The sequence below is a fragment of the Maylandia zebra genome, linkage group LG20 (assembly GCF_041146795.1).
Source record: "Maylandia zebra isolate NMK-2024a linkage group LG20, Mzebra_GT3a, whole genome shotgun sequence".
In the NCBI taxonomy this organism is placed as follows: Eukaryota; Metazoa; Chordata; class Actinopteri; order Cichliformes; family Cichlidae; genus Maylandia; species Maylandia zebra.
The window spans coordinates 1,648,708-1,673,466 of record NC_135186.1 but is presented as its reverse complement, the minus strand read 5'-3'; the positions used below and the strand labels follow the sequence as shown (position 1 = coordinate 1,673,466).

General features: G+C 41.0%; 1 protein-coding gene across 1 annotated transcript; it reads left to right on the top strand.

The window, feature by feature from the left end:
• Nucleotides 1–24,672, top strand: LOC101476261 (rho-related GTP-binding protein RhoA-D). The gene is made up of 5 exons (XM_004558820.6): nt 1–159; nt 17,230–17,385; nt 21,603–21,723; nt 22,738–22,868; nt 22,987–24,672. Exons 2-5 carry the CDS (start codon nt 17,230–17,232, stop codon nt 23,158–23,160), a joined length of 582 nt encoding a protein of 193 aa, XP_004558877.1. The 5' UTR covers nt 1–159; the 3' UTR covers nt 23,161–24,672.
• The last annotated feature ends 87 nt before the right edge of the window (nt 24,673–24,759 follow it).

Genomic DNA, 24,759 nt, shown 5'->3' with positions numbered 1-24,759 from the left:
GAGCGGTCTTTGAATGCACCTGAGAGGGAGGGTCTAGTCAGTTATCTGTAGGCTGCTTCTCGGCCGTTCATTCTGATTACGGCTCCTCAGGAAAAAGGGCGACCACAGGAGGGGAAACACGGAGCTCTTCGCTACTTTGAGAGGATACGTCTGAGAGAGGTAAGGAAATAAATGCTTCTATACTTACGCTTACTCGGCTGGAGCTCCGAGAGCCGTGTAGAGTGAATAAAGCGCTTGAGACTAAAAGGAAAAGTAGTTAAGAAGCACCGCTTCGAGTGGAGCGATAACCTTAGTCATTTAAGATTCCAGCAGCACCTCGGTGAGTTGAAACCTGTTACTTGTTTAGAAGTTTTCCAGCAGTCTTTAAGGTTATTATTGTTCGTTTATTCGTATTATTATGTTTAAAATGGGGCAAAGGAGAAGGACACACGGAGGGCACACCTGTTTGTTTTTCTCCAACCATATCCTAAAGAAGATGTTGTTGTTGCCTTTCTACCCACTCGATACTTGCGCAATTGAACTAAATGGACTTTAACTGTGGAGCCTTAGAGCCCGTCTTTAATTGCTGTGAGAAAGTTCTTTCTGTTTGAGAACCTGTTTGTCCAGTAAGCTGGAACAAAATGTTTTTTTGTTTTTTCTTTATTTCTTTTAGGCAGGAATACTCGGAAAGCTCAATTATTCGAATACATGATACCGACTGTGTGGCTTTTAAAAATGTAATTATCAATATTTGGTGACAGAAGTCTGTCCTTTTCACCTGAACTAAAATAAAAAACCCCAAAAGACTACATTCGTCTGTCCCGAGGAAATTCCTCTCTGGCAGTCACCACACCCTTGTTGTGCTGCTCGGCTTCTGTAGCGCAGACCCTCACATCTCAACAGCGACTTGTTCCCTTGTCTTGGCATGTTCACCATAACAAAACTGCACTGCCGGTATTTGGGTCTGCGCCAGAGTCAAATCTGCAAAACTCTGCTATTCTTCAACTCAGCTGCTCCCATCTTTCGAGGCTGACGCGCACACTCAGGATGTTGCACGTGAAGAGTCCTCGAAAACGGGTCTTCTCGGTTTGTCCACTGCGCGCGCGCGTGTGATTGCAACGTCAATATTTTTGTGGAAGAATGATGATATATATATATGTGTGTGTGTGTGTGTGTGTGTATATATATATATATATGTATATGTATATATATATATATATATATATATATATATATATATATATATATATATATATGTGTGTATGTGTATATGTGTATATATATATATATATATATATATATATATATATATATATATATATTTTGTAGCAGAACTGCTGACCCAGCAGGTAGTGGACAGAAGTGAAAGTGTTGTCCAGTGTAACAAGCAAAACAAAATCAGTGCAGGGAAATGTAAAGGAAATCCCCGATCTGAGGTATTAAAGGATGTGGCCGTGTGACGAGATGTAATCCACAGTGTTAGGGCTGAGAAAGTAGGGATATTGTTGTAGACCATGGAGTGGATATACTATTGAATGCACACGGGAAAGAGTACACACACACACACTCAGAATCCATACAGATATTATGAAGTTAAAACATAGCATTAGTTAATGCATTGCAAGGTTTTCCGATAATGCGCTGGATAAACATGATAACCCAGATTACACATATTTCTTACTGTTTATATTGCATCATTAATCACAGCAAAGATTCCACAAAGAGTTTAAGCAGTGTAAATATAATAACCAGCTACAAAGGCAGTAAAGGCATCCTTAGCGGTATTTTCATTACTGATTAAGCTGAGAGTTATTTTCTTGATTAATCGTTTGGTCTGTAAAATGTTGCATGCAAAGAGCCATGTTGATGCTTATTGTTTTTGCTTGAATGAGGATGATAAATCAAACTTAGCTGCTAATTAATTTTCTGTCGATCAACTGGTTACCCAATCCACTTATTAATCAGAAGCATAGACAGTGTAAAAGAGGGATATCGCTTCTGGGTTTGAGAAGTGCCTTGAACTGTCTTTTTTTGGGGGGGGGGGGGGGGGGTTCATAGTGAGCAGGAGAGACTTTCGGTTGTATAGACATCTATGGGAAATAAGTCCTCGGCTCCCTTCACATGTGACCTCAGTTAGCACTTTTCTTATCTTTATGGTCTTGGTTGCTAGTTTCATTTTATACTGAATAAAAAAATGGGTTGGATAATATGGTCGTTATTAGAGTCGCAAGTGAGGATTAGTCGCAAATCATTAGCCAATGAGAAAATTTCCCATTTCCTCCAGTTGCTCATCAGTTTTGTTTACGGCAGAAAAGCTCGACTTGAGGGGGAGTAAAAAACAAATGGACAACTACACGTCCATTAGGCCTTAACTATTACTGGAACAGGCCTTGTTCTTTGTATAGGATTTAAGTTGTCCTAAAATACTCACAGAGGACTGTATTTCCTATAAAAATAAGACGTTGTCTCCAACTGATGGAACTGCCAAAGATCCATTTATTATTTATTTTTTTTAGTATGTGACCTTTTCTCGTCTTTTTCCAGTATTGAGGCCAGACAGACAGCTGAATAGCTTTGTAGGTCATGAAAGCTTTCATGAAAGACTAATGTGGATCAAAAGCTGCATGTATGCCTTTATAGCCAGAGGTCCTTTCACCCTGGTGTTTGCACCTCGTTTTGTTCCTCTTGACATTTGACTGACCCGCTCTGCTGTATTTTTACTTTTCAACGATTGATTGCGGCCACCTAACCTTTAGGAAGCACACTACTAGCACTCGATAAAAACGTAAAACGCAACGATTTAGGAAGTTGGTGCTAAAAAATGGGAGGGTTTGTTTAGATTTGAGTGCTGAGATTTGATCTTTTTTCCTTTCTATGGGGAGTTCGAAGGTTGTTAAAACCATAGGTGTTTATCAGCTGATGTGCTTATAGATCTTCAAAGTATTAGAATGGACCACCTTCCAATAGTAGCGATTTCCAAGAAAGCCAGTCTTCCTGGAAACGGATCAAACTGGAGCTTGTTTTACACGCTGATGAAGCACACATGTTTTTCAGTTTTCTAGTCATTTGTCTGCAATCGACAAGCATGGCTGCATGGAAGATTGCATCCGTTGGATGTGGGGTGTACCACACATGGGCAGCATGCAGACAAAAAAAGAGAAAAAAAGTCTGGGAGTGTTTCCTGTTTGGATCTTGGGGTTTGAGGCTTCAGGAAGCCTTAAAGGGATAATGTAAACATTTTTTTTTCTCCTGACAGACTTCAGAAGTACTGCTCTCTCAGACTCTTGTAGCCTGTTCCATGTTGAGTCAAGATTCCCTTTGGGAAATTGCTTGGATCGACACTGTATTTGCTCCAGCAGAACGTTTGGCTGCTCTTTGGTAAATGCTTTCAGTTGGTGTCACCAGTTATCAGTTCTGATTTCTGCTGGTTTTTCCCCGTCTTTTGTAGTACTGACTGCATTAAAAAAGCCATTTTAAAGAAGTCCTCTTTACACTGCATTGCCAAAAAAATATGGACTAATCTTGAAAATCAATAATGAACATAATTGTTCTTTGCAACCCTCCGTTTATATTCTTTCAATCCTAATAGTTGTGCAATTGGCGCTTCAGTTTTTAGCCTAATTGGACTGCAGCTATTAACTGGATACATCTTTTCAGACAGTGTAAAAACATGTTTTTGATTATTCTTGTCAGCATCTAAAGATCATGCCTTTGTAGTTGGTTTGTAGTTCTTTTCGCCTTCAATTACTTCCAACTGTTGATGGCTAAACCTAATAAGATTTGATGAGCTATTTCAGAGGATTCAGTGCTACATTCGATAAAATGCACTCGCTTCACAGGCTGACAGGACAGATGAGAGACACAGTTGGAGGATTGACTCCATACAGGCTGTGCACATGTGTGTCAGCTTTCGTTTTCAGATTTCATTTGTGCTGCGTGTGTGAATCAGAAAGAAGCAGGGATGCGGCGCCCTAAGGATATGCAACATTAGCTCCCTGATGGTGACATCACACTGCAACACAGAGGGAGAACGCGAGGGATGAGATGAGGGCTGATTGAGAACAAGAGCCTGGAGGAGGATGGGTAGAAAAGAGGAGCTAAAAGAGCAAACAGAGTTAGGAACAGGGTGCAATCAAGTCGGCTCCTTCACCACGCCGAGCTGAGGTGGTGCGTGTCTGTGCATATGCACACTTTATAATCTTGGAAAGCGAAAATGCATTCCTCATTTCTATCCAAGTCCTGATTAGCTATTTTCCCAAGACAGCCCATGACTAATTCAAAGATTTGTTTATTTTATACTCATGGAATATTAATCAAAGGCCTCATTGCTGCACTTTAATGCTTTTAAGTTTCTCCATATCGTTTGCTGCTGCAGCAACTCGTGTTCTAGTTTTGACCACAGTGCTTCACTTTCCTCCCTCCAGCTTTCTGACTTTTGTTTGTACTGCAACCAAGAGGCGGGTGAAGGGATGATTCTGTGTGAGATTTCTCTCTTTCGTCCTCTGCTCTCAGCCGAGTTGTGTGCACGGTGATAAATTGGGTTGGGTGAGTCTCAATGGCTCTGTCCTATTTTGGGCTCCAGCTAGGTTCTCTGACTTTAGCTCCTTCCCTGGCCTGGATCTTGAGCAGTCACTTCTGCTCTTAAGTTTGATTCAACCTTGAAAATGTTAGCTTGGCTGACCAGTATATTAGGATATACTCTAGAGATAAAAGTTTAAGTAGCTTGAAAGGAAAGTGACTCAACGTGAAGACATTTTACCTCTAATACAAGATGCTCCTTCAGTTCAGAACTGAGAGGGGAAAATGTCTTTACAAAACTTAAAGAAGTCCAGTCAGTTTCTTTCCTAGCTCTTACTACCATGACCTGGATGACTGACGAACTACATGGACTCGAGGGATAAAAGTTCTGGGGCTGCCTTCACATTTTACCAAGAGGAAGTACTCATCCTGGAAACCCGTGCCATAAAGTGGCACATGTTTTTGTGCTGATGTTAAGAATGGTTTAGATGGTCTGCCCCTTCACGGCTGAGTTGCTGTTGTTCCTTAACACTTCCACTTTGCAATAAAATCACTCGCAGTCGATCGTGGAATATCAAGGTGGGAAGAATTTTCACAATCTGACTTGTTGAAACAGTGGCATCCTGTTAAACCACTCAAATTTAGTGAGCTCATTATAATGATGTGTTCTTGCAGATTGCATGGCTAGGTGCTTGGTGAATGTGAATGTTGGGTATTACAGGTGGGTTTGTTTTAACAAAGCAATTCATCAAAGCAGATTAATGAAAAAAGAAAATATCCAGTCTGAAATTGCCAGTTGTGATACTGAAAGTGCTTTTAAGACACAGTTCGAAATATCAGCTGTATTTAGACTACCAATAATTTAGACTTTGTTTGTTAGTGCTTTGGTTTATAATCAGTATTTGATTGATAGATTAGTTGATTGGCAAAAAATAATGTAAATGTTTTTTAATGACAATGTTTAAGGAAATTTAACAAAAATGCTGATCAGCGTTATGCATGGCCCCACTTAGGGATTGGTAATTAATCGACTTTCATTTTCGAGTTGTTGTTTATGAGAACAGGTTAATTGACTTAATTATTATGGTAAATGGCCTGTATTTGTATAGCGCTTTACACAACCAGTCATCCACACATTCACACTGGTGATGGCAGCTACATTGTAGCCACAGCCACCCTGGGGCGCACTGACAGAGGCGAGGCTGCCGGACACTGGCGCCACCGGGCCCTCTGACCACCACCAGTAGGCAACGGGTGAAGTGTCTTTCCCTAGGACACAACGACCGAGACTGTCCAAGCCGGGACTCGAACCGGCAACCTTCCGATTACAAGACAAACTCCCAACTCTTGAGCCACGATCGCCTGGTTTTGGAATGTAGCTGTAGTTTTGTGATGTGCTTTGAATCCTGTTTGTACTTTTCCTTAATCTGTGATTTATAGTACCAAAAATGTTGTTTGTTTGCATATGGGTTTCCACAAAGACAGTGCACAGAAAGATGACTATGCAACTTCACCAGGAATGGGAGAAGCACAAAAACCCTATTAAAGATTAAAAATATATTTAAAAATGTAAAAAATAAAATGATGATAATAATAATAATAATAATAATACAGCTTGAAAAAATGTAGACAGTGGCTGCAGCAGACACTTCTGATTGTTTTTAACTCTTCGTAATGTTATAACGTCACACTTCTCGACAGCTAGTTGACAATCCAATGGCAGCATAAACAGGAGTAGCCACAGACTGGTTGTACCTAGAGCTGGGCGATAGAACGATAACGATATGTATCGCGATATAACTTTTACTCGATAGAGAAATTAAGCTATCGCGATAGACCTCGCCGCTCTTGTCCTCTTAAAAAAAAAAAAAAAAAAAAGGTCAGCCAATCCAAATTAAGTAGCGCAGAGCCGAACCAATCACAGCCGCAGCGTCACGTCGCGTGACTTGTTACGTACAGCACAAGTGCCAAGCCGCACGTGTGTTTGTTTGGGAAGCAGCCAGCGCGTAATGGAGGAAATGAGTGTGCCGACTAGAAAAATCAACCGAGCGTGACCGAAGAGAAAACAGATGATGGTTCCAGTGCCGGAGAGATTGTCGAACGGAAGAGCCATAGAAGTTCCGTAGTGTGAAGGTATTTCGGCTATTTCAAGTCTGACAAAAAACAGAGTAGCGTGCACTGTAAATTGTGCCGAAAGCAAGTCTGGAAATACAATGAACTGGTGCATGCGTCACACTGTGCGCCACGTTATTGTTTCGGTGAAATGAATTTCTACAATACTGTTACTTCTACTCTCTGCAGTGTTTAAATGCTTACATATACACACAGTTACTGTCCCTCCACACATACGACTCGGTTCTGCTTCTATGCCCCAGCTTTGTTTACTTTTTCCCACCGAGGCTTCTAGACTTCTGATTGGCCAACATTTCTGCACGGTTAGGAATCTAGCACCACCTGCTGCTTTGGCATGTTCATAGCAGCGTTTTCCTTCATTTCTGCCTTTATGTGTGGACGGGATTATTTTTAAAACGAAAACAGAAAATCTCCGTTTTCAAAAATACCCGTGTACGTGTGGACGTAGCCTCAGTCTCTGACTGGAAGCGCTAATTCGTCATTCGGCTTTTGTCAGACTAAAGTAACTGTTAAAACTGTTTGAAAAGCTCAGCTATACAACAAGGAGAGATTGAGAATTTCCTTTTAGTTCTCAGTTTATTTGATATTGACAAAAGTTAGTCAGTTTTGTCTGTTCTTCTGTAAAACAAACTAAGATTTATTTTTAGAATTAATATTTTGTTTCTAAGTGGAATTGACAATTTAGTCTGTTTCGTTTGTTCTATTTTGAAACTTAAACGCTTTAGCGGCTGCCTTTTGTGTAGTTTGCAATATTTGCCTTTATTTATCTGAAAAAGTCTCATGTTCCTTAAGTACATCTACCCTGTTGAACTTATTATGGGAAATAAATATTTAAATAAAAACAAGCTGCTGATTATTTCACATTTTACTTGTGAGCAACGGCACATTTAAATCTTACAAATATAGTTATTTGGCTTATATCGTGATAGATATCGTTATCGCCTGAAATGAAAAAAACATATCGTGATATGAAAAAATCTCATATCGCCCAGCTCTAGTTGTACCACATACTTTGTACACTGTCTCCATCGATGGCATACACTCCCTGCAGGTAGACGGATAGTCCCCGATCGCTTTCGCACTGAAACTTAGTTTTGCTGTCTCTGTCATTTTTTACTTCAGCTCACATTAATTTCATGTTTACATTTCAGACATCACACAATTAATTAATCAACCAATTAATCAAGAAAGTAATCCTCAGATTGACTTGAAAAACATCAATGATCCTAGAAAATGTTTGTTTGTTTTCTGGCAGACAGAAAGTTAGCGATGCTGTAGAGGGATGTTGTGTGTTCAGAAGAAAAGGGTGAGGGGTGTTGAAAGTAGGTGAGAGATTCCTCATGGCTTATGTATTCCCACATTTTTACACAGTCAGACAGGGCTGTGTGTGAGCGCTTAGTGACCCGACATTAATCATCGCATGGAATGCACTTTGCAGCTTTGGCCAACCACTGTGTCAGATTGTGAACTGCTAATACCCAGTTAATATTTTTCTTTAACAGCTGTTTGTTCATACATCACCTGGAAGTGTACAGTCAGTTTACAGCTAGCAGGGGTGCGCTGTGCTGCTTCCCATGGAAAAGGAAAATATGGGAGATGAATCTGGTCACACGGAGGACTTGCTGACGAGTAAAATGATGATTTTATGATCAACTAATTCTATATTTTTTCCCACCTTTGGTCAGATGCTGGTAGTCTCTTTAAGTGAAGATGAGAGATTGAGTATCGTCTCCCTACCTCTGAACAACAGGAAGTTCAGACACTCAGATAATTTAAATTTTTCTGTTTGCACTCAGAACAAGTATGTTTCTGCCCCTTTCCTGCTTCTGCGTCAGACCTGATGGAAAATGGGATTGTTGGTACAGATCTTCAGTCATATTCTCAGATTTGTCCTGAATCACCCCGGTTTTGCCTGTTTGGGCCTGTGTACTCTCTGGGTCTTCAGTCTGAGTTGTGATCTAGTATTTTGGAAGACATCCGGCAGGCGACACGACTAACAGGAATGTATAAGGCACGATAATCCCTGTGGCATGTTTCTGAGGGGGAGGTGAACGTGTGCATTCCTCACGTCCTCTGCTTGAGGTATTGGTGACACATTAAATGTGATTAATGTATTTTATCTTCAACAGTTTAACTGTCAAGCTAACTGCTGTATAGCTTAAAATGTGCAGCCCACATCTCTAAACTTCAGACCTAACGAAGCCTGAAATATAAAACTTATAAGAAGCAGAACTGCTGTCTCCAGGTGACTTTTTCCTCAGTATGTTGTCTATACGAACTTGCTGTTGTATTATTAAGTTAACATACATCTTCAAACTTGGAGATATTATTTTTCTGTTGCGCCCACACTGGACATCTCCTCTAGAGATGCCCAGCAGAGGACGAGGATGGAGAGTGGGGGTGGGGTTGCATAAGTCGGAAGAGTTTTATTGAAGTAGAGATGCAAACGCTGCCGCAGTTTTACAAAAGAAACCTTTATGTAACAGCACCAGTCTATGTCAATATAACTGATATTGTCTTAGACTTTACTCTTTCAAAAATCCATTGTAAGAATGCATGCTGACGTGTCATCCAGCACTAATCACTGTCCAGTAAAGTTAAAGCCCTTCGTTGTTTTTTGGCTACATTGGCAGAGTGAATGAATTTGCTCAAATGAATCAGAAGCTGCATATACACAGGTGATGAGCATTACATGGACATTAAAGTGGTTTATGATGATTTTTGTAATGTGTTTTGTAGAACACAGAAATGTTCGTTGTGGCAAGAATAAAATATCGATGTTCAAATAGTCGTCATTTAAAAGTCGAAGCTCCTCTGGAAACAAAAGCTTTTTTTAAACCCATATCAGCTCTGACGGTGTTGAACTCCGCAGTACCAATTATGCAAAACAGCTGCCTGTTAACAAAAATCAAAATGCAGCTTCACAGTTGCTTCACCCACTCACAGCGCTGTGCTTTTCAACAGCACAGCAGGGTGTTATACAGCAGCTGGCACGCTCGAGACATCAAGAGAAGGAAATTGAAATCCACTGGGCCATCTATGCCTCTTTTCCACTTGCACCTACTCGGCTCTGCTCTACTGTACTCTGTCCTTTTCCATTGCAGTTGAGCACCACATCAATGTGGGTGGGATCATTACAGTAACACGGCCCAAAAAAATCCTGTGATGTCATTTGTATGCAACACAAAACAAACAATGGATGACATGGAGGTGATGGTAACGTCTGCACCTCATCATTGAAGCAGTGTTTGCCTAGTTCCAAAAATGGCAGGTTTGAGACTTGTGAAGGAGTGGTCAATCGGTGGCATGCGGTCTGCTGATGTCTCATTTTCAGCTCGACTCAGCTTAATTGAAACCTGGGCCCTGTTTCAGGAAGCCGGTTTAGTGGAAAAACTGAGTAAGTATACCCTGAGTTAACGAAAACTCTGGGTTTTCGGTTTCAGAAAGCGAGTTCAGATGAAGCCTCAGTGAGTCACTATGACGACACACTCCGTGAAGCTAACCTGCCCCCTAGCAGGTTTACTACAACTAACCCTGACTGTCTCCGCCCCTTTGTCGGAAACCTGACAGTAGGAAGTGTCGGACATGGCGTGCCCCTTCCTTGAAGAGCCAGTAGATGTTGAAGCCCAAATTCTCCGCAGAGCTCTCCGCCGGGAGAGAGTGATTAGAGCGCGTTTGGACATTTTATCATTTCCTGATGATTTTCTGTGTGAACGTCACCGTTTCTCAGCACAATCTATAATTTATTTGGATAACATCCTCAGGCCATATATTACGCATGTGACACATCGCGGACATGCTCTCAGTTCTGTACATATTATTTGTATTGCACTTCGGTTTTTTGCAAACGGGAGCTTTCTGTATAATATTGGTGACGCTGAGCACGTTTCCAAGGCTACCGTCTGTCGGGCAGTCAGGAATGTTACAGTTGCACTGAAACGTCTCCTGTACTCGTTTGTGGTGTTCCCCGGTCATAGACCCATAAGATTTATCAAAGAGGGATGCCACAAAATTGTAGGTAGCAGGATGACCAAAACTTAATTTATGATGTGGTGATACTTGAACTACTACTTAAATTTTACATTTATTTTCACGGTTCCCAGGCATCTGTATAGATGGCACTCACATTCCAATCATTGCTCCTTCAGTAAATGAAGGAGACTATGTGAACAGGAAGTCTTTCCACAGCATTAATGTACAGGTACATAGTTCCCTGTAGCATTTCAAACTAACAAATTATTTCATCATAGTAATGGATGCTAATTTGTGTTCTCTGCACTGTGAAGATCATATGTGATGCTGCCAACATTATCACAAATGTGGAAGCCAAGTGGCCAGGCTCTGTCCATGACTCACAAATATTCCGTGAATGTACACTGAGCACAAAATTTGGACATGGTGAGTTGAGAATACTTTAAAATATATAAAGACCAATTGCTTCAGGGACATTTGAACTGAAGTGTATCCTTCTGTCTTAGGAGAGTTCACTGGCTACTTGCTTGGTGATAGGGGGTATCCATGTTTACCCTATTTGCTTACCCCTTACTCTGACCCTGAACCGGGCCCACAGCAGCGATATAATCTGGCTCATTGCAGGACAAGAGCCAGAGTTGAAATGACTATCGGAATGCTTAAGGCCCGGTTCCAGTGCCTGCAAAGACTCAGGGTCACCCCAGAAAGGGCATGTGACATTATTGTGGCATGTGTGATTCTTCACAACATTGCCACAATTAGAGGAGAACACTGTCCTTCTGAACCAAACATCAGCAGTGATCCAAACCATGAACATCCTGACCCTCCCACGGACATACAAGATGGAAGCGCAGTCAGAGACACCATATGTCACAATCATTTCTTTTGACCCATCACCTCAACATGTTGAAAGAAGAATAAACAGATTTTTTGTTCAACTGGCTTTATTGGTCACCTGTGTTTCCTGTACACAAAGTATTAAAAGATGTAAACCTCATAAAGTGTCTCTGTTGCTTCCTCCTCTGTAACAGCTGTCAATGTTTCTTCATTATTTTCCTGTAGTAAAGAAATAAACAACATTGCTGGTCTACTGTACACTCATATAATCTGTGGAGTATTACTCACAACTGCATGTTGGTCTGGCTCAACAGGAGGCTGCACCAGATGCAGTACACCATCACCATCAACTGATAGAATATGAGGTTTATACAGGTCACTTATAACTTACAAGGGACCAAATGGCAATTAACAAACATACCAATCACCTTACACTTCATTGTCATTATGCTCTCAAAGACAACCAAGACTGAGGGAAGGCAAAATCAGTAGGAAAATAACTTCACTACAAACAAATTCATTATGGTGAAGAGTTTATCAAATGAATGAGTAGCACTGCGAAGGTGACTGTGAAGAAAGGATGTACGCACATCATGTATTATTTTGAATTTACCCCTTATGTAGGCACTTGTGTCTTGCGGGGTTATTGACTCAGAGGATGTCCCTGCAGAGATGCCTTCGGCCACAGGGCGCCCACTGTTTTGGCTGAGGGCCAACTGCTCAGCCTCTGTGAGTGGTGGTGGTGGAGGACCCCCACCTGTTTTTCGGGCCTCCGCTTTTTTTCTGTTGGCTATAACGGGCCACATTTGAGCATACAGAGTAAGCAAATATGTACTTGTAATGTGCTCAGATAATTTCAATAAGTGCTTACAGAAAGAAAATTAATGTAGCCTCTAACTGCAATTGATTTACATCGGACAAACAGACCAAGCACTATGGCTCATAATACAATTACACCTTACCTGTTTGGACTATATTTTTATATTTCATTTTTACTTGCTGCCAGGAACGTTTGGGGCCTGTTGGGTTGCACCTGCGCTCACATCACATCACAAAATAAAATGTATAAAATAACAAATAAAATAACATATGATAAAATAACGTGTTGAATGGGTGGAAATCCCTCGATCAATGTTTAAATTAACACTCACGCATTGACTCTGTCGGCTATGTTTTGCCATGCATGCTCCCTGTCTTTTGCAGCTGAGCCTGTGTTACTTTTTTCCGCGGAATTTGCATGTTATCGGCATATGCTGCCATCAGAATTTCGGCCTCAAGCGCTGTGAAATACATTGACCGCGCCTTCTTTCCCTCCGTCTCCATGGTGACTCGCTTAATCTGTGCTCCGCTTATCAGGGCTTTATGTATCCTCGTCCGCGCGCTTCACTTGGGGTTGACGCAACTCCGCGTTGATTGAACTAATTGTTATCAGCCTTTCTGAAACCGAATATTCCGAGTTGGACAGTTCGGGGTTACTCAACCCTGCGTATCGTTTTTCACTCTGAGTTTTCTAAACCGGCTTCCTGAAACAGGGCCCTGGTCCCAGGTACTACCACCAAATGGAAAACCCCCAAAACAGTGACACTGAGCCAAGCCTGGTAGGTGTTATTGGAAGAGAAGCTGTTTAAAGGTTTGGGTGAGCTGGTCAGAAGATGATTACCATCTTTTGGTGCAGAATGATGAGCTAAATTAATTCCTTCTAAAAGGTTTTTTGCTTTCGCACTGAAAGCTGTGATCAGAAATATCTCTGCTGTCTTTCAGAATGCTTGTTTGCCCTCTTGTTTTGTTGGCTGCCACTGTCTTCAGTTCAATAACTTACAACTTTGCATTGCATTATATTTAGTGTTGTCCTCACTGTTTCACAACAAATAATCTAGCTTTGTAGATTTGGAGCCATTTGGAAGTTGTTGTAATAGATTTATTGATGAGATTCATGCAGTTCATTAAATAATTGAGATTGTGAGCCAAATAAAATAATATAAAACATTAAATCACCCTCCTCTGCTGTACATGATAGCAAATCAAATGAGGTACTATGTGTAGGGTTGTTTGAGTGCCTTGAGTTTGTGATTAGAGGTCAGTCCGTACGTCACGAAGAGGAAGATTGTTTTAAATATATTTATTTTTTAGTCTTAGTCCTTCTCCTGGTGTTTCATGACAATTTTTGTGTTTTGTTTTTTTTACCCCCACCACCTGAAGTGAACAAGACTGGCTAATGTGTTACCCCTGCAGATATGAGTCACAACCTGCCAGCGAGGAGAAACGAGGGAGAAAACGGCATCTGTGCTGCTTGTGTGGGAAATGAGAACTTTGTCCTTTGCTACTCCACGCAGGGCAAATATTATGCAAGAACCGCTCGTTCATCCTAAGACACGTGCGAACACGCACGTTGATATGACCTGTTTGAGGCTCGTGTGCTTAGGCCGTCGCTGCATGTGCGCTATGGCTCATCACTCAGGATATGTTGTCATTCTTCTTCAGCTCGGCCTTTGTCTCTGTGCTTGTTCAGCAGTGATCGTAGTAGCACAGAGCTTGCTACAGTGCAGTTATTCACAAGTGCATTTTGACATACACTGGTCACATGTTTTGTAAACGTGATATATGAAGAGCGCCTTGACTGGAATTTTCTCAAATATGACCGTAAAGTTTACTTGCACCCAAAGCTTAACAGTTGATGTTTGTGTTTAAGGTGCAAGGCCACTGTGACATCACATGGATCCCATTCTTGTAACTGTGACACACCCAAGGCACGCTTACTGATTTTTGAACATGGCCTAACATGTCACAATAAAACTGTAGGAGGTTGAGGGTGGGATTTCTTGCAATTGCTTTTTATGAGGTTAATGTTGTGGTTTTATATCATTGTAGTTTGTTAAGTGTTTTAAATGCAGCCACGTGTACATTTAAAGCTACAAGCAGCACAACAAGTAACCTAACATGCTTAACTATGGGAGGCCTTTGTGCAGTGATCAGCATGGACAATGTTACTACTGTAATACAAAATGGTTGTTTGCTCCGTTTCCAGTAAAGCTTATTGAAAATGACCCAGTGGAAGAAACTCGGTGAGGAAGAATGATGGTAAATAACAAAACTGGTGAAGTCCCACAAGCTTCACTTCTTCCTCTCCAGTTGCTCTCATGTTGTTCTTACCAGGAAGTCACTTAAAGGAGTCTAAAAGATAAACGAGAAAGATGATTGATAATAGCAGAGGCAATGCTTGGCAGTTATTTAAATGTGTAAGGATGACATAAATCACTTTTTAGGGTGAGATGAATTGATCAGAGTTCCTTTTCTTACCTCCTGAAAGAAGCCTCGGTTCACTACTTATCTCTGAGAAGACTCCTCCTGTGGTCAATCTGGTTATTAGTGTTTACTTACTGTTGTATTAGTTCATTGATTTGCTTTTGATCTTGCATAATACATGAGAAAAAATGCAGATGTTATATGTGTGAATATTTTATAACCGTGTATGGTATGAATATTGTATGAAGGTTTTAAGTGAATTGTTTCTATCCGCAATCTAAGGGTAATGGAACACACCGGTATGTAACTCTTATTTAGGGAACGAGCGCTCGTAGTGCCTGCTCCTGTCCTTGTCCTGGCACAGTATGCACACACAGACACATTAATGCAAAGTAAAGGGGCCATTATCCCCAGTAAGCACCATTTGCTGCCACTGTCACAGTGGGGAGCCTGCTCTGAGTGCCACGATCATCAATATGCCGCATTATTTTATCACAGCACAAACTCTGCAGGACTAGCCCCATTTTGTGAAGCTTTCTGGGGCTGCGCTGTAGCTCCAAGTCACGTGTGCATGTGTTTCTGGATGAGTTTGTGTGTCTTCCCTCTGGCAGTGACAGTATGATGTATGGGGGAGCAGCAGCCTGCTATCAGAGAGAACAGGTGGCTCTCTCAAGAGACAAACTGACAACACACTGTCCTGATTTAATGTGTAGGAGAAAAAAGAAGACGGAACGATCGTCTTTATTCTCGTGGTAAAAATTAGTAGCTGTTATTCCCACGAGGGGAGGAGAATGACTGAGGCCCACAACATGATGGAGGCTTGTTCAGGGTCAGTGGTTCATTGTAAGTAGGCTTTCAGAAGCTACTAGAAAATATTAGCTTCAGCTTTTATGAAGGTTTAGAGTCCACGGCGACACGGCGCTCCACCCACAGAACATTTTTAAGGAAACAACTTTTTTTATCTTTATTATTCTATTTTCAATGATATGAGTATTTGATAGGACTTTTGATTAGTGGTGATGAGTCACTGGCTTTTCCACTCAGGCTTTTCCTGGTGGCACTCATGTGAAAGATAATGAGAGGTGTGGCATTTAAGTCTGTGGAAACATCCTGCAACAGGAAGATGGCGGTAAAAGTAAAGAACTTCAACGGAAAGTAATTTGCAGAAATAATCAGCAGAGTATTAATTAACACTCCCAGACGCACACAAACCCACACACTCTTGTCGTTAAGCTTTAAAAACCCAGAGGCATTTCAAGATGGCTGCCAAGCGCCCAGACCTGTTTCACAAAGGACTGGGGCGTCATGCCTCTGATACTGGGATGCTGGCATGCCATGTGAAAGCACGCACTGTAGTGGCGTTATGCTGTTTTTGTTTGGTATGAATGAGCAAAGGCAACATAAACGGGTCTTTTTAGCCACACAGACCACCATTTCTGTCTGAAAGAGGCTTAAACGTGTGCTCAGGTGTATTTGTGCTTATTAATCACCACGAGTTTTCATTTCTACCTGTGTGTGCCGTATCCCTCGTTTGGTCATTTGGGAGTAGAGGAAACGAGCCCAGAGATATTCTCACCTTTCAAGTAGCAAAACAGTTGTTTAACAAAACTTCCACCGAGTCCAAAGGTCATCCTGTCAGTTTGGCCTCCTGAGGGAAATGTCTGACTCGTTACTGCTAAACTCTGTTCACCAGGTACTATAAATTATATTTGGTGTCGAGTAAGTCGAATTCATTCAATTTTTACCAGCAAAAAATAAATAAACAAATCGTGCTGCAGGTCATAAAACAGAAACAATCAGCAGATCTGGTTTTTTATTGGTTCATCATCTCAAGTGACTACTTTAAATAATTGGGAGATATTACTACATCTTTCATCAGTTATTACTGTGTGTGTGTGTGTGTGTGTGTGTGTGTGTGTGTGTGTGTGTGTGTGTGTGTGTGTGTGATTGCAGAGGTTTTGATCCTAATCTTGGTCCAGGTAGTTTGAGGCTGGTGGAAGCTGAAGCTGCTGGCAGGCAGCCAGTGTGTTGTCCCATCTCCGGCTGCCTTCCCTCCATTATTGTCAGCCCGTGGGAGATGGCTATTGATCTCTGTGTGTGTGTGTCCCCCTCTTGGTCTCTGACTAGCCACATTTCACTCAAATCTATGCCTTTCAGGGATATGAGAGAAGAGAAATGTGTGCAGCATCGAGGTGTCAGACCAAACCAGTGTGAGCTGTATATCACTTGGCCACAGGGATGTAGAAGTGACATGTTAAAGATCATTATGATTGTGGCACAGAGGTCATGAGTGTACAGCAGCATGTAGACCGCAGGCGATGCAGGCAAGCTGGCATCAGTATTTTGTGCTGTGCTGTACTCTTTACAACTCTTTATATAAATCCATCTGAGATCACATCCCTGCACATCTGTTCTCCTTTACCTTTGTGTTTGGTGATTTGTGAGACAAAATTCTGTGGCTCCCTTCCCTGTTTGAAAGCACTTGATTCTCACCAGTTCACTAATCATCACAAACGTGTTTACTAATCAAACTGTTGTGTTTTGTAGATGGCTGCAATCAGAAAGAAGCTGGTGATAGTTGGGGATGGTGCGTGTGGGAAAACCTGCCTGCTTATTGTCTTCAGTAAGGACCAGTTCCCAGAGGTCTACGTCCCCACTGTGTTTGAGAACTACATCGCTGACATTGAAGTTGATACCAAACAGGTACGTTGTAGAATATATATGTACTGGAAGTGCTGGGTATACAAGTCTGGCCCAAGTCTTCAGTCAGAAAGACTGCTGCAGTCCAGGAGTCTAGTTCACCGTCTTTAATGAAGCTTCACAGAAGAACTGGTTACAGCAGGGCTTGCCAGGATAAATCCAACTGTGATGCAGCCAGATATGCACTTCTAATTGTGGCAGATGCAGTATAGGTGACTATAAGCATGGTTGTCTGGAAACAGAAACAGGTAATACTATAATTAGCAGGGTCAAAGATATCCAAGCAACAATCAGAACACATCATCTACTCAGACACAGCAATATTTTACAATGTCCACTAGGGGTCGCCGTAAGACCCGAAGTTAGCTAAATAGCGCAAATCTTCCCAGTTGCTAGTACTAAGGCACAAATGTGGCAAGCTAACAGCAGCTAAACTAAACAATAAACAACAGAAAAATCCTTTAACCGCGGGATGTAATCATTGGAGGAGATTCTGGCCACTGGTATTAACTTAGTGCAAATTAATTAAATAAACCTACTAACGTGATATCTGTGTACCGGGGCATAACTTTAGCTTTAACATGCACAAACAACTATAACTATTTTCATACCAGTTAACCTGTCAAAAGTATTAACACTTACAGTTTCATTGACGCACACGGAATCGCACAAACTGCGGGGAATTTGCACATACGTCGTATTTGAAATATCGGTTTTCAGTTTGAAGACTATGAATAATTTAAACTATTGAAATAGAAGTAATAGTTTGACCTTTGTGTATTTGTAACAACTTCACTTAAAGAGGTTCAAGTTTCCATTTGACATTTATTTTTTGTTTGGAAAAGTAATAAAAGCTTCTTTTTTTTTTTTCTTTTTGTTTTTTACTCAGTGGCTCTCAGCCATTTATTTGTGATTCTTACAAAACATCAGCATCTATTTGGAGCTCCTTGTCACTGTTTAAGACATTTGTTAGGTTTTAGTATTTCCCCTCCAAGTTTCTCCTGTGGTGCCATTTAAACAGTAGTTAGGTTGTTTCTGAAAAGTAGAACAAATAAGAGTCCAAAAAAACGAGTTTGCAGATTGTTTATCGCGTGCTTTGGGTACTAATGTTCTCTGTGAACCTTCAGTTATTAAATGAAGAAAATGAAAGTATAAGGATATACTTTTGTAATAAAGGAGCAAAGACTGACTACACTGTGTATGTATTGATAATATTAATAGGAGACATTTTATATTAGAGGTATTACTCCTACTCTCACTACTTTTGCTTATATAATATTTACACAAGTGCAGAATCTAAGAGCAAATTTGAGCTGTTTCTTGGAACAGGCAGGTTTATGTGACACTCTTTGACTCTGTTGATTGTGGACCACATCCCATCAAGATTGACGGCAATAAGTGCCTGCTCTGAGAGAATATTTGTGCCAGAGGTGGGACCAAGTCATTGTTTTGCAAGTCTCAAGTAAGTCTCAAGTCTTTATCCTCAAGTCTCAAGTCAAGTCTCAAGTAATGTCAGGCAAGTCAGAGTCGAGTCTCAAGTCACTGGTGTAAAAGTCCAAGTAAAGTCACAAGTCTGAAATTTTGAATTTCAAGTCCTTTCGAGTCTTAAAAAAAAAAAACGAAAAAATAATGTTGCAGTTATGCTAAATGTAAATATTAGACCATGTAATTTTTAAATCTGTGTTTTTCTCAACACATGACAAAATAGTGAACTTAGAAAATATACACAAATTGTGAAATTGCACCTCTTTAAAATGCAGCTCAATTAAACCTAGCTCCAAGAATAATTTTCACCGACAGTTCTGAGATAAGCTGCATGTTATTCTTGGATGCGCTTGTAGGACCGGCTTTAAAATCGCATGACAAAAATATCATACATAAATAAATGATATTTTTTTTAAAATATCATTTAAAAAAAAAACTGCATCACCAACGTAGCCTGGACAACATTTGCTAGTTAGATGAAGTCAGCTATCTCACCTTAGCATATTTATATGCATATTTATAATCATACGGTTCTTGGAGTGAGTGCATACACTCATGAAGTTTAGTAACTTCCGGTCACTGCAACAAGCCCAGGTACAGTTTACCGACGGATGGGTGCAGGACCTTGAAATGCACCGTGTAGAAAGTAAAGACCATCGTATGTATCATAAGTTTACCAGTCTCACAAATCGTCGTCATAAATACACATTCGTTAACCGTTTATTAATATAACCTTTGAGCTCAACGGTAATTAATTAGCAGTGGAAATAATTTCTGGTAGCATCACAGAAATGTAGCAGTGACAATAATATTGTATGCTGTAATCGCACTGGGCAATTAGTGATACAAAACAACAGTTTTATCCTGTGAATAAAAGTATATGTTTTTGTCAATGTACCATAATAACAGAAGCGAAACGCAATATTGTGTCAGGACAATTCACTATTTATGCACAATAAACAAAGGAGCATAGCGCGACAATTTCTGTTCAGCGCCAGACTTGCTTGTAACCTATATCACCAATTATGTTAAGAAAAATGACGCATTAACTACAACAGCAGACTGACCTGTGTGGAAATGCTTGGAGCAGACTAACCTGTGAGCTGGAGTGTTCTGGGACGTTATAATTGGTCTTTGAATGGCTGCAATCCAGTCGCCTCTTTATTACTTCGGAAACATGGCTCGAACAATTTCTCTTCAACGACGTAATCCGATAACAACCGATCTCTTTACCCGTCGGCTTCCCGTGGCTGTCATGCGACCGGCTATTGCAGTTAATAATACAAAAGCTTCTTGACATTTTTGTGTTTCTTTTTATCGCTGTATAACTGATTTTAATTGAAAGCCTGCGTGCGCTAGTACCGCTTGCCACGAGTTCCCAGAATCCTTTGCGGTTCTACCCGTGAATGACGTCACATTTTCAATCTCTATATAATATGCGTGTTAAATTTTATATTTGGGGTAAAATATCAAGTCTTTTCAAGTAAACCGGTTCAAGTCCAATTCAAGTCCCAAGTCATTGGTGTAAAAGTCCAAGTCAAGTCACAAGTCTTACAACATTTTTTCAAGTCAAGTCTAAAGTCATAAAATTAATGACTCGAGTCTGACTCGAGTCCAAGTCATGTGACTCGAGTCCACACCTCTGATTTGTGCTATTTCATTGTTATAAAGCCGCAGATCTCCAGCTAGCAACAGGAAATGGATCAGTGCCACCTTCCTGTGCAAGGTCGGGACCCCTCTCCTAATACATCATGACTAATGTCCCGTTTCCTGTTCCTTTTTCCTGTGCTGTAAAATTGGGGATCAGCTGGTTTTTACTTCAGTAGGTTGAATGTGATGGAAGAATTTAAAATGTAACAACTTTATTTGATGCAGTGAAATATTTTATAACACACTGTTTGACCTTATATTACGTTACAGTTAACATTACTAAGAAAAAAAGATTTCTCTTGGGAACCTGACTCCTGAGAGACATCTACTGGTAATAGAAGCAAAGGGCAGCTGACTGAGGTTCTTCCTGGTGTGAAATAGCTTATTTTACAACAGTTTACGTGTTATATCTCATTAAATATTGAAAATACCCTTCCTGTGGTAGACTGTAAGTGCGGTGTCTGGGCAATCTTGCTAAGAAGCTTGTGAGCCAACAAGAAACATGTGAGATGTAAGAAAAGCCCAGAAGAATTGTTGAGGTACTGTTGTTGCACTCTGGACTACAATCAAGATGTTCTCCAGCTGTGATTAGTAGAAAAAATACTGCAAATGAAATCAGCAGAAGAATAAAATGCATAAATAATGCAGTTTAATCCTCAGTTTAGTTTTGACTTTAAAAAAGCCATAATTTCCTCATGAAGTGACATTTCTAGGCTAGTGTGTACTAAACATTCCTATGTAGTTCCTTGTGGTTGCATTGTAATTAGAGCTACAGCTCATGCTGACCTCTCGCAAATGATTTTTGCAAGCGTTTTCTTTTATCTGGAGCAAGCGAGGCGCTGAGGGATTTCTAACAGCTTGATTAACAGCTGAGATCCTGTGGGAACCACCTCCACCTCTGCAGACTTGCTGTTTAGGCCCGATAGTGGAGGATTGAGTTGTTCTCAGTTATGTTCCTCCCTCTGTCCAATGGGATTTATTTTGTTGTCTGTAATCTGTTTTTGTATTTTAATGCTAGCAAGTGTGTGCTCTGTGTTGGAGCTGCTTGCTTCATATGTTTTGTTCTTTGTCTTCCTCTCTCTCAGGTGGAGTTGGCATTGTGGGATACAGCAGGTCAGGAAGACTATGACAGATTGAGGCCTCTCTCCTACCCTGACACAGACGTAATCCTCATGTGTTTCTCCATAGACAGTCCTGACAGTTTAGGTAAGGCGGCGGTGAAAGTGTGTTTTAGTTCATTGCTGTGCCCCAGTTAAGATATTTTTCTGAAATCAACAAGCAAAGTCTCCGAGTTCCTGAGACAGTGTTGTATTATTCTTTTGTAAGATTACTTCACAACAAAGGTCACCTGGCAGGGAAATGTTCCAGATTTTATCTGCTCATGGGGCTACATCTTCTTACAAAGGGTTTTCCCACATATTTCATTGGTATCGTAACCTGCTGTTGAAATTCCATCTTCCACTGTCATGGAAAAGTCATGACTTGACTGGTTGAACTGCATTACAATGCATTAATATGTAGGCACACACGAGATTACAGTCGCTCCTCCAATGAACTTTAGGAATGAAGTCTGGGCATCAGCAGACCTTTGTAGCTTTGATTGCTATGGTAGACATGACGGACTGGACAGGGTTCACCAGGAACATGCAGTTACTATGGATGAGATGCAGGAAACTTTTTGGGCGCAGCTTTTAAATGCAGTTTCCTCTACCACCTCAGCATCTCCTCAAAATCTCAGCAGGGAACTTCTTTTATAGTCCTTAGGTGTTAAGCAAAGCTTAGCAGAGCGTCACGGTCTCTGGGCTTGGTTAGATATGTGGAGCAACCGGTAGTGTGGGATGCTTGTGTTTACTTTTGTTGTGTTGTCAGTCCTTTAACATTGCCATGGCCACAGAGAAGACAAAAGTCACGAAGTACTATAAATGTCTTTTAGAAGAGCGAAAATAAGGGTTGTAACTTAGCATTACAGCCATTCTTTGCTTTCCTCATCCATGCTTTAGGATATTCCTACTCTAACACAAAATGTAATCTCTGTTCAGAGAGAAATCGCTTGTTTTGCCGACTGTGTGTGTGACACTAGCTCTCAGTGACCTCTTGGTATTTTTTTTTTTTGTGCACAGTCACAAGGGAAACTAGTGACTGTCCTTACAGGAGGAAAAAGGTCTGGTGCAAAACTAATGCTCTGATTTTCATATATGGAGTTTTTCTTTATTCTTTTAGAGAACATTCCTGAGAAATGGACACCTGAAGTGAAGCACTTTTGTCCCAATGTCCCAATCATCCTCGTGGGCAACAAGAAGGACCTTAGGAATGATGAACACACACGCAGAGAGCTCGCCAAGATGAAACAGGTCTTGTATTTGGGGGGGGGTTTTGGTTTTTGTGTTAAAGGAAACACATCCTCTCAGTAGATAAATGTCCACGCACAACCACTGAAATTTTAACTGGCTTTCTATATATGACACCCAGGAACCAGTAAAGCCTGAAGAGGGCAGAGACATGGCCAACCGCATCAGTGCCTTTGGCTACCTGGAGTGTTCAGCCAAGACCAAGGACGGAGTGCGGGACGTGTTTGAGATGGCGACCAGAGCGGCACTGCAGGTGCGCAAGCGTAAGAAGAGGGGTGGCTGCCAGATTCTGTGAACAGCCAGAGTGTTGGCCACAGCACCTGAGGGAGGACTAGCCCCTCCCCGACACACAGAGCAAACCTAGCGAAACCTTAAATCAATGGCTTCCATGGACTTCACAGACGCAGATGTGCCGCCGGCAAATATGAAAGACTGACACACCTGTTTAAAAGCAAAACAAATCAGCCTTCTTTTTTTAAAGCAGCCTCCTCTGCAGCTCACTCTGTTATTGCTTCTTTCCTGTTTGTTCTCTACCAGAACACAAGCTTGTTTGAAGGACCAACCCGCTTACTTTACTTTTATATGTATGTTTGTATTTATGTGCATATACTTTATAAATGTCATGCATTGGGCACTGTGTTATGTTTGTTTACAGAGAAGGGTTTTGTGGACTTTCTCTCACAGCTATGAGCTGCACACAGCTTTACGTCTGCTGTTTTCCTCTGCTTCTCTTCAACCTGTGTGTGCCACTTAGTCTCCTTTTATACATCAGCTTCAGTCCTGATTCCTTTTTTGTCAGACAATTTATTTTAGACCCCGAAAGTTCTATTTCACCAAGTGCTGTGTCAGCAGAGTGCTGTTTTCCACAGCTTTCTCTTCTGACACAAAGGACTAAATTTACAGCCTGTTCACACTTCATTAATCCACTGAAACCTACATAAAGTAATGCAGGAGCGACTGTATGGAGAGGCTTCGGCCTGCACCTCGGTCTCTGTCTTTCTCCATGGCGATGGCTTAAACTGGCACTGCAGACAGTGGTCTATTGTCTTGGACACAATATGTGCAGTCGTGCTCACACTGGCTCTGGCAGACGTCATTACAGCTTCCCCCCGATGAGCCCTGCATCCTGCCTGTACTGTTTGAGGTCCAGTATACAGTCATCTCACAATACTGTGTACTGGACTCACTGTGGATGAATGCACACAATATACAGCCATATTAATATTACATAACATCAGCCTAGTCTGTGTGTAAAAGTAGCTGACAACTAGATTAGCAGCTCAAACATCATTGCGTGGTGTACAGGAGCCCTTAGTCACTGTATGGTCGTTCTTTGAGTTGTGAACAGGCAAAAACCAGAGTAACAGTGATGTCTTTTGGCCCTAAGCTAGAACCGTAAAGATGAAGAGATTTTACACCAATGTGACAAAACTGTAAAACAGAATTTGAATAAAAAAAAAAAAAAAACATATTGGGGAATGAAACGCCAGAGTTTACGCATGTGTCTCCTTCAGAGCCAAAATAAAGAAGTACAGGGCAAAGGCTGTATGCACTCCTGCTCAGAAAGAGCCCAGATCAAATTGTTTGTGTATTACATCGTACAAATATTCATCTTGCCACAATAACAAAAGCAAGACATTCTTCCACTTGGAGTGGGCGTGGGCTAATGTCTGGCCAGTGGCTCTGTCTTAAATGTCACAACGAAATTTGAGAAAAGGTTGATTGAAGCTGCTTTACAAACAGGAGCAGGAAGTTTTGAATGTCTGAAACATGACAAACATGTTAATAAAGTATTTTTGAAATACTACTTTGGTTTGGTTTTGGAGATGGTTTTAATACATTTACATCTCAATAACGGTTTACTCTTATTTATTACAACTGACTTCTATTCTAT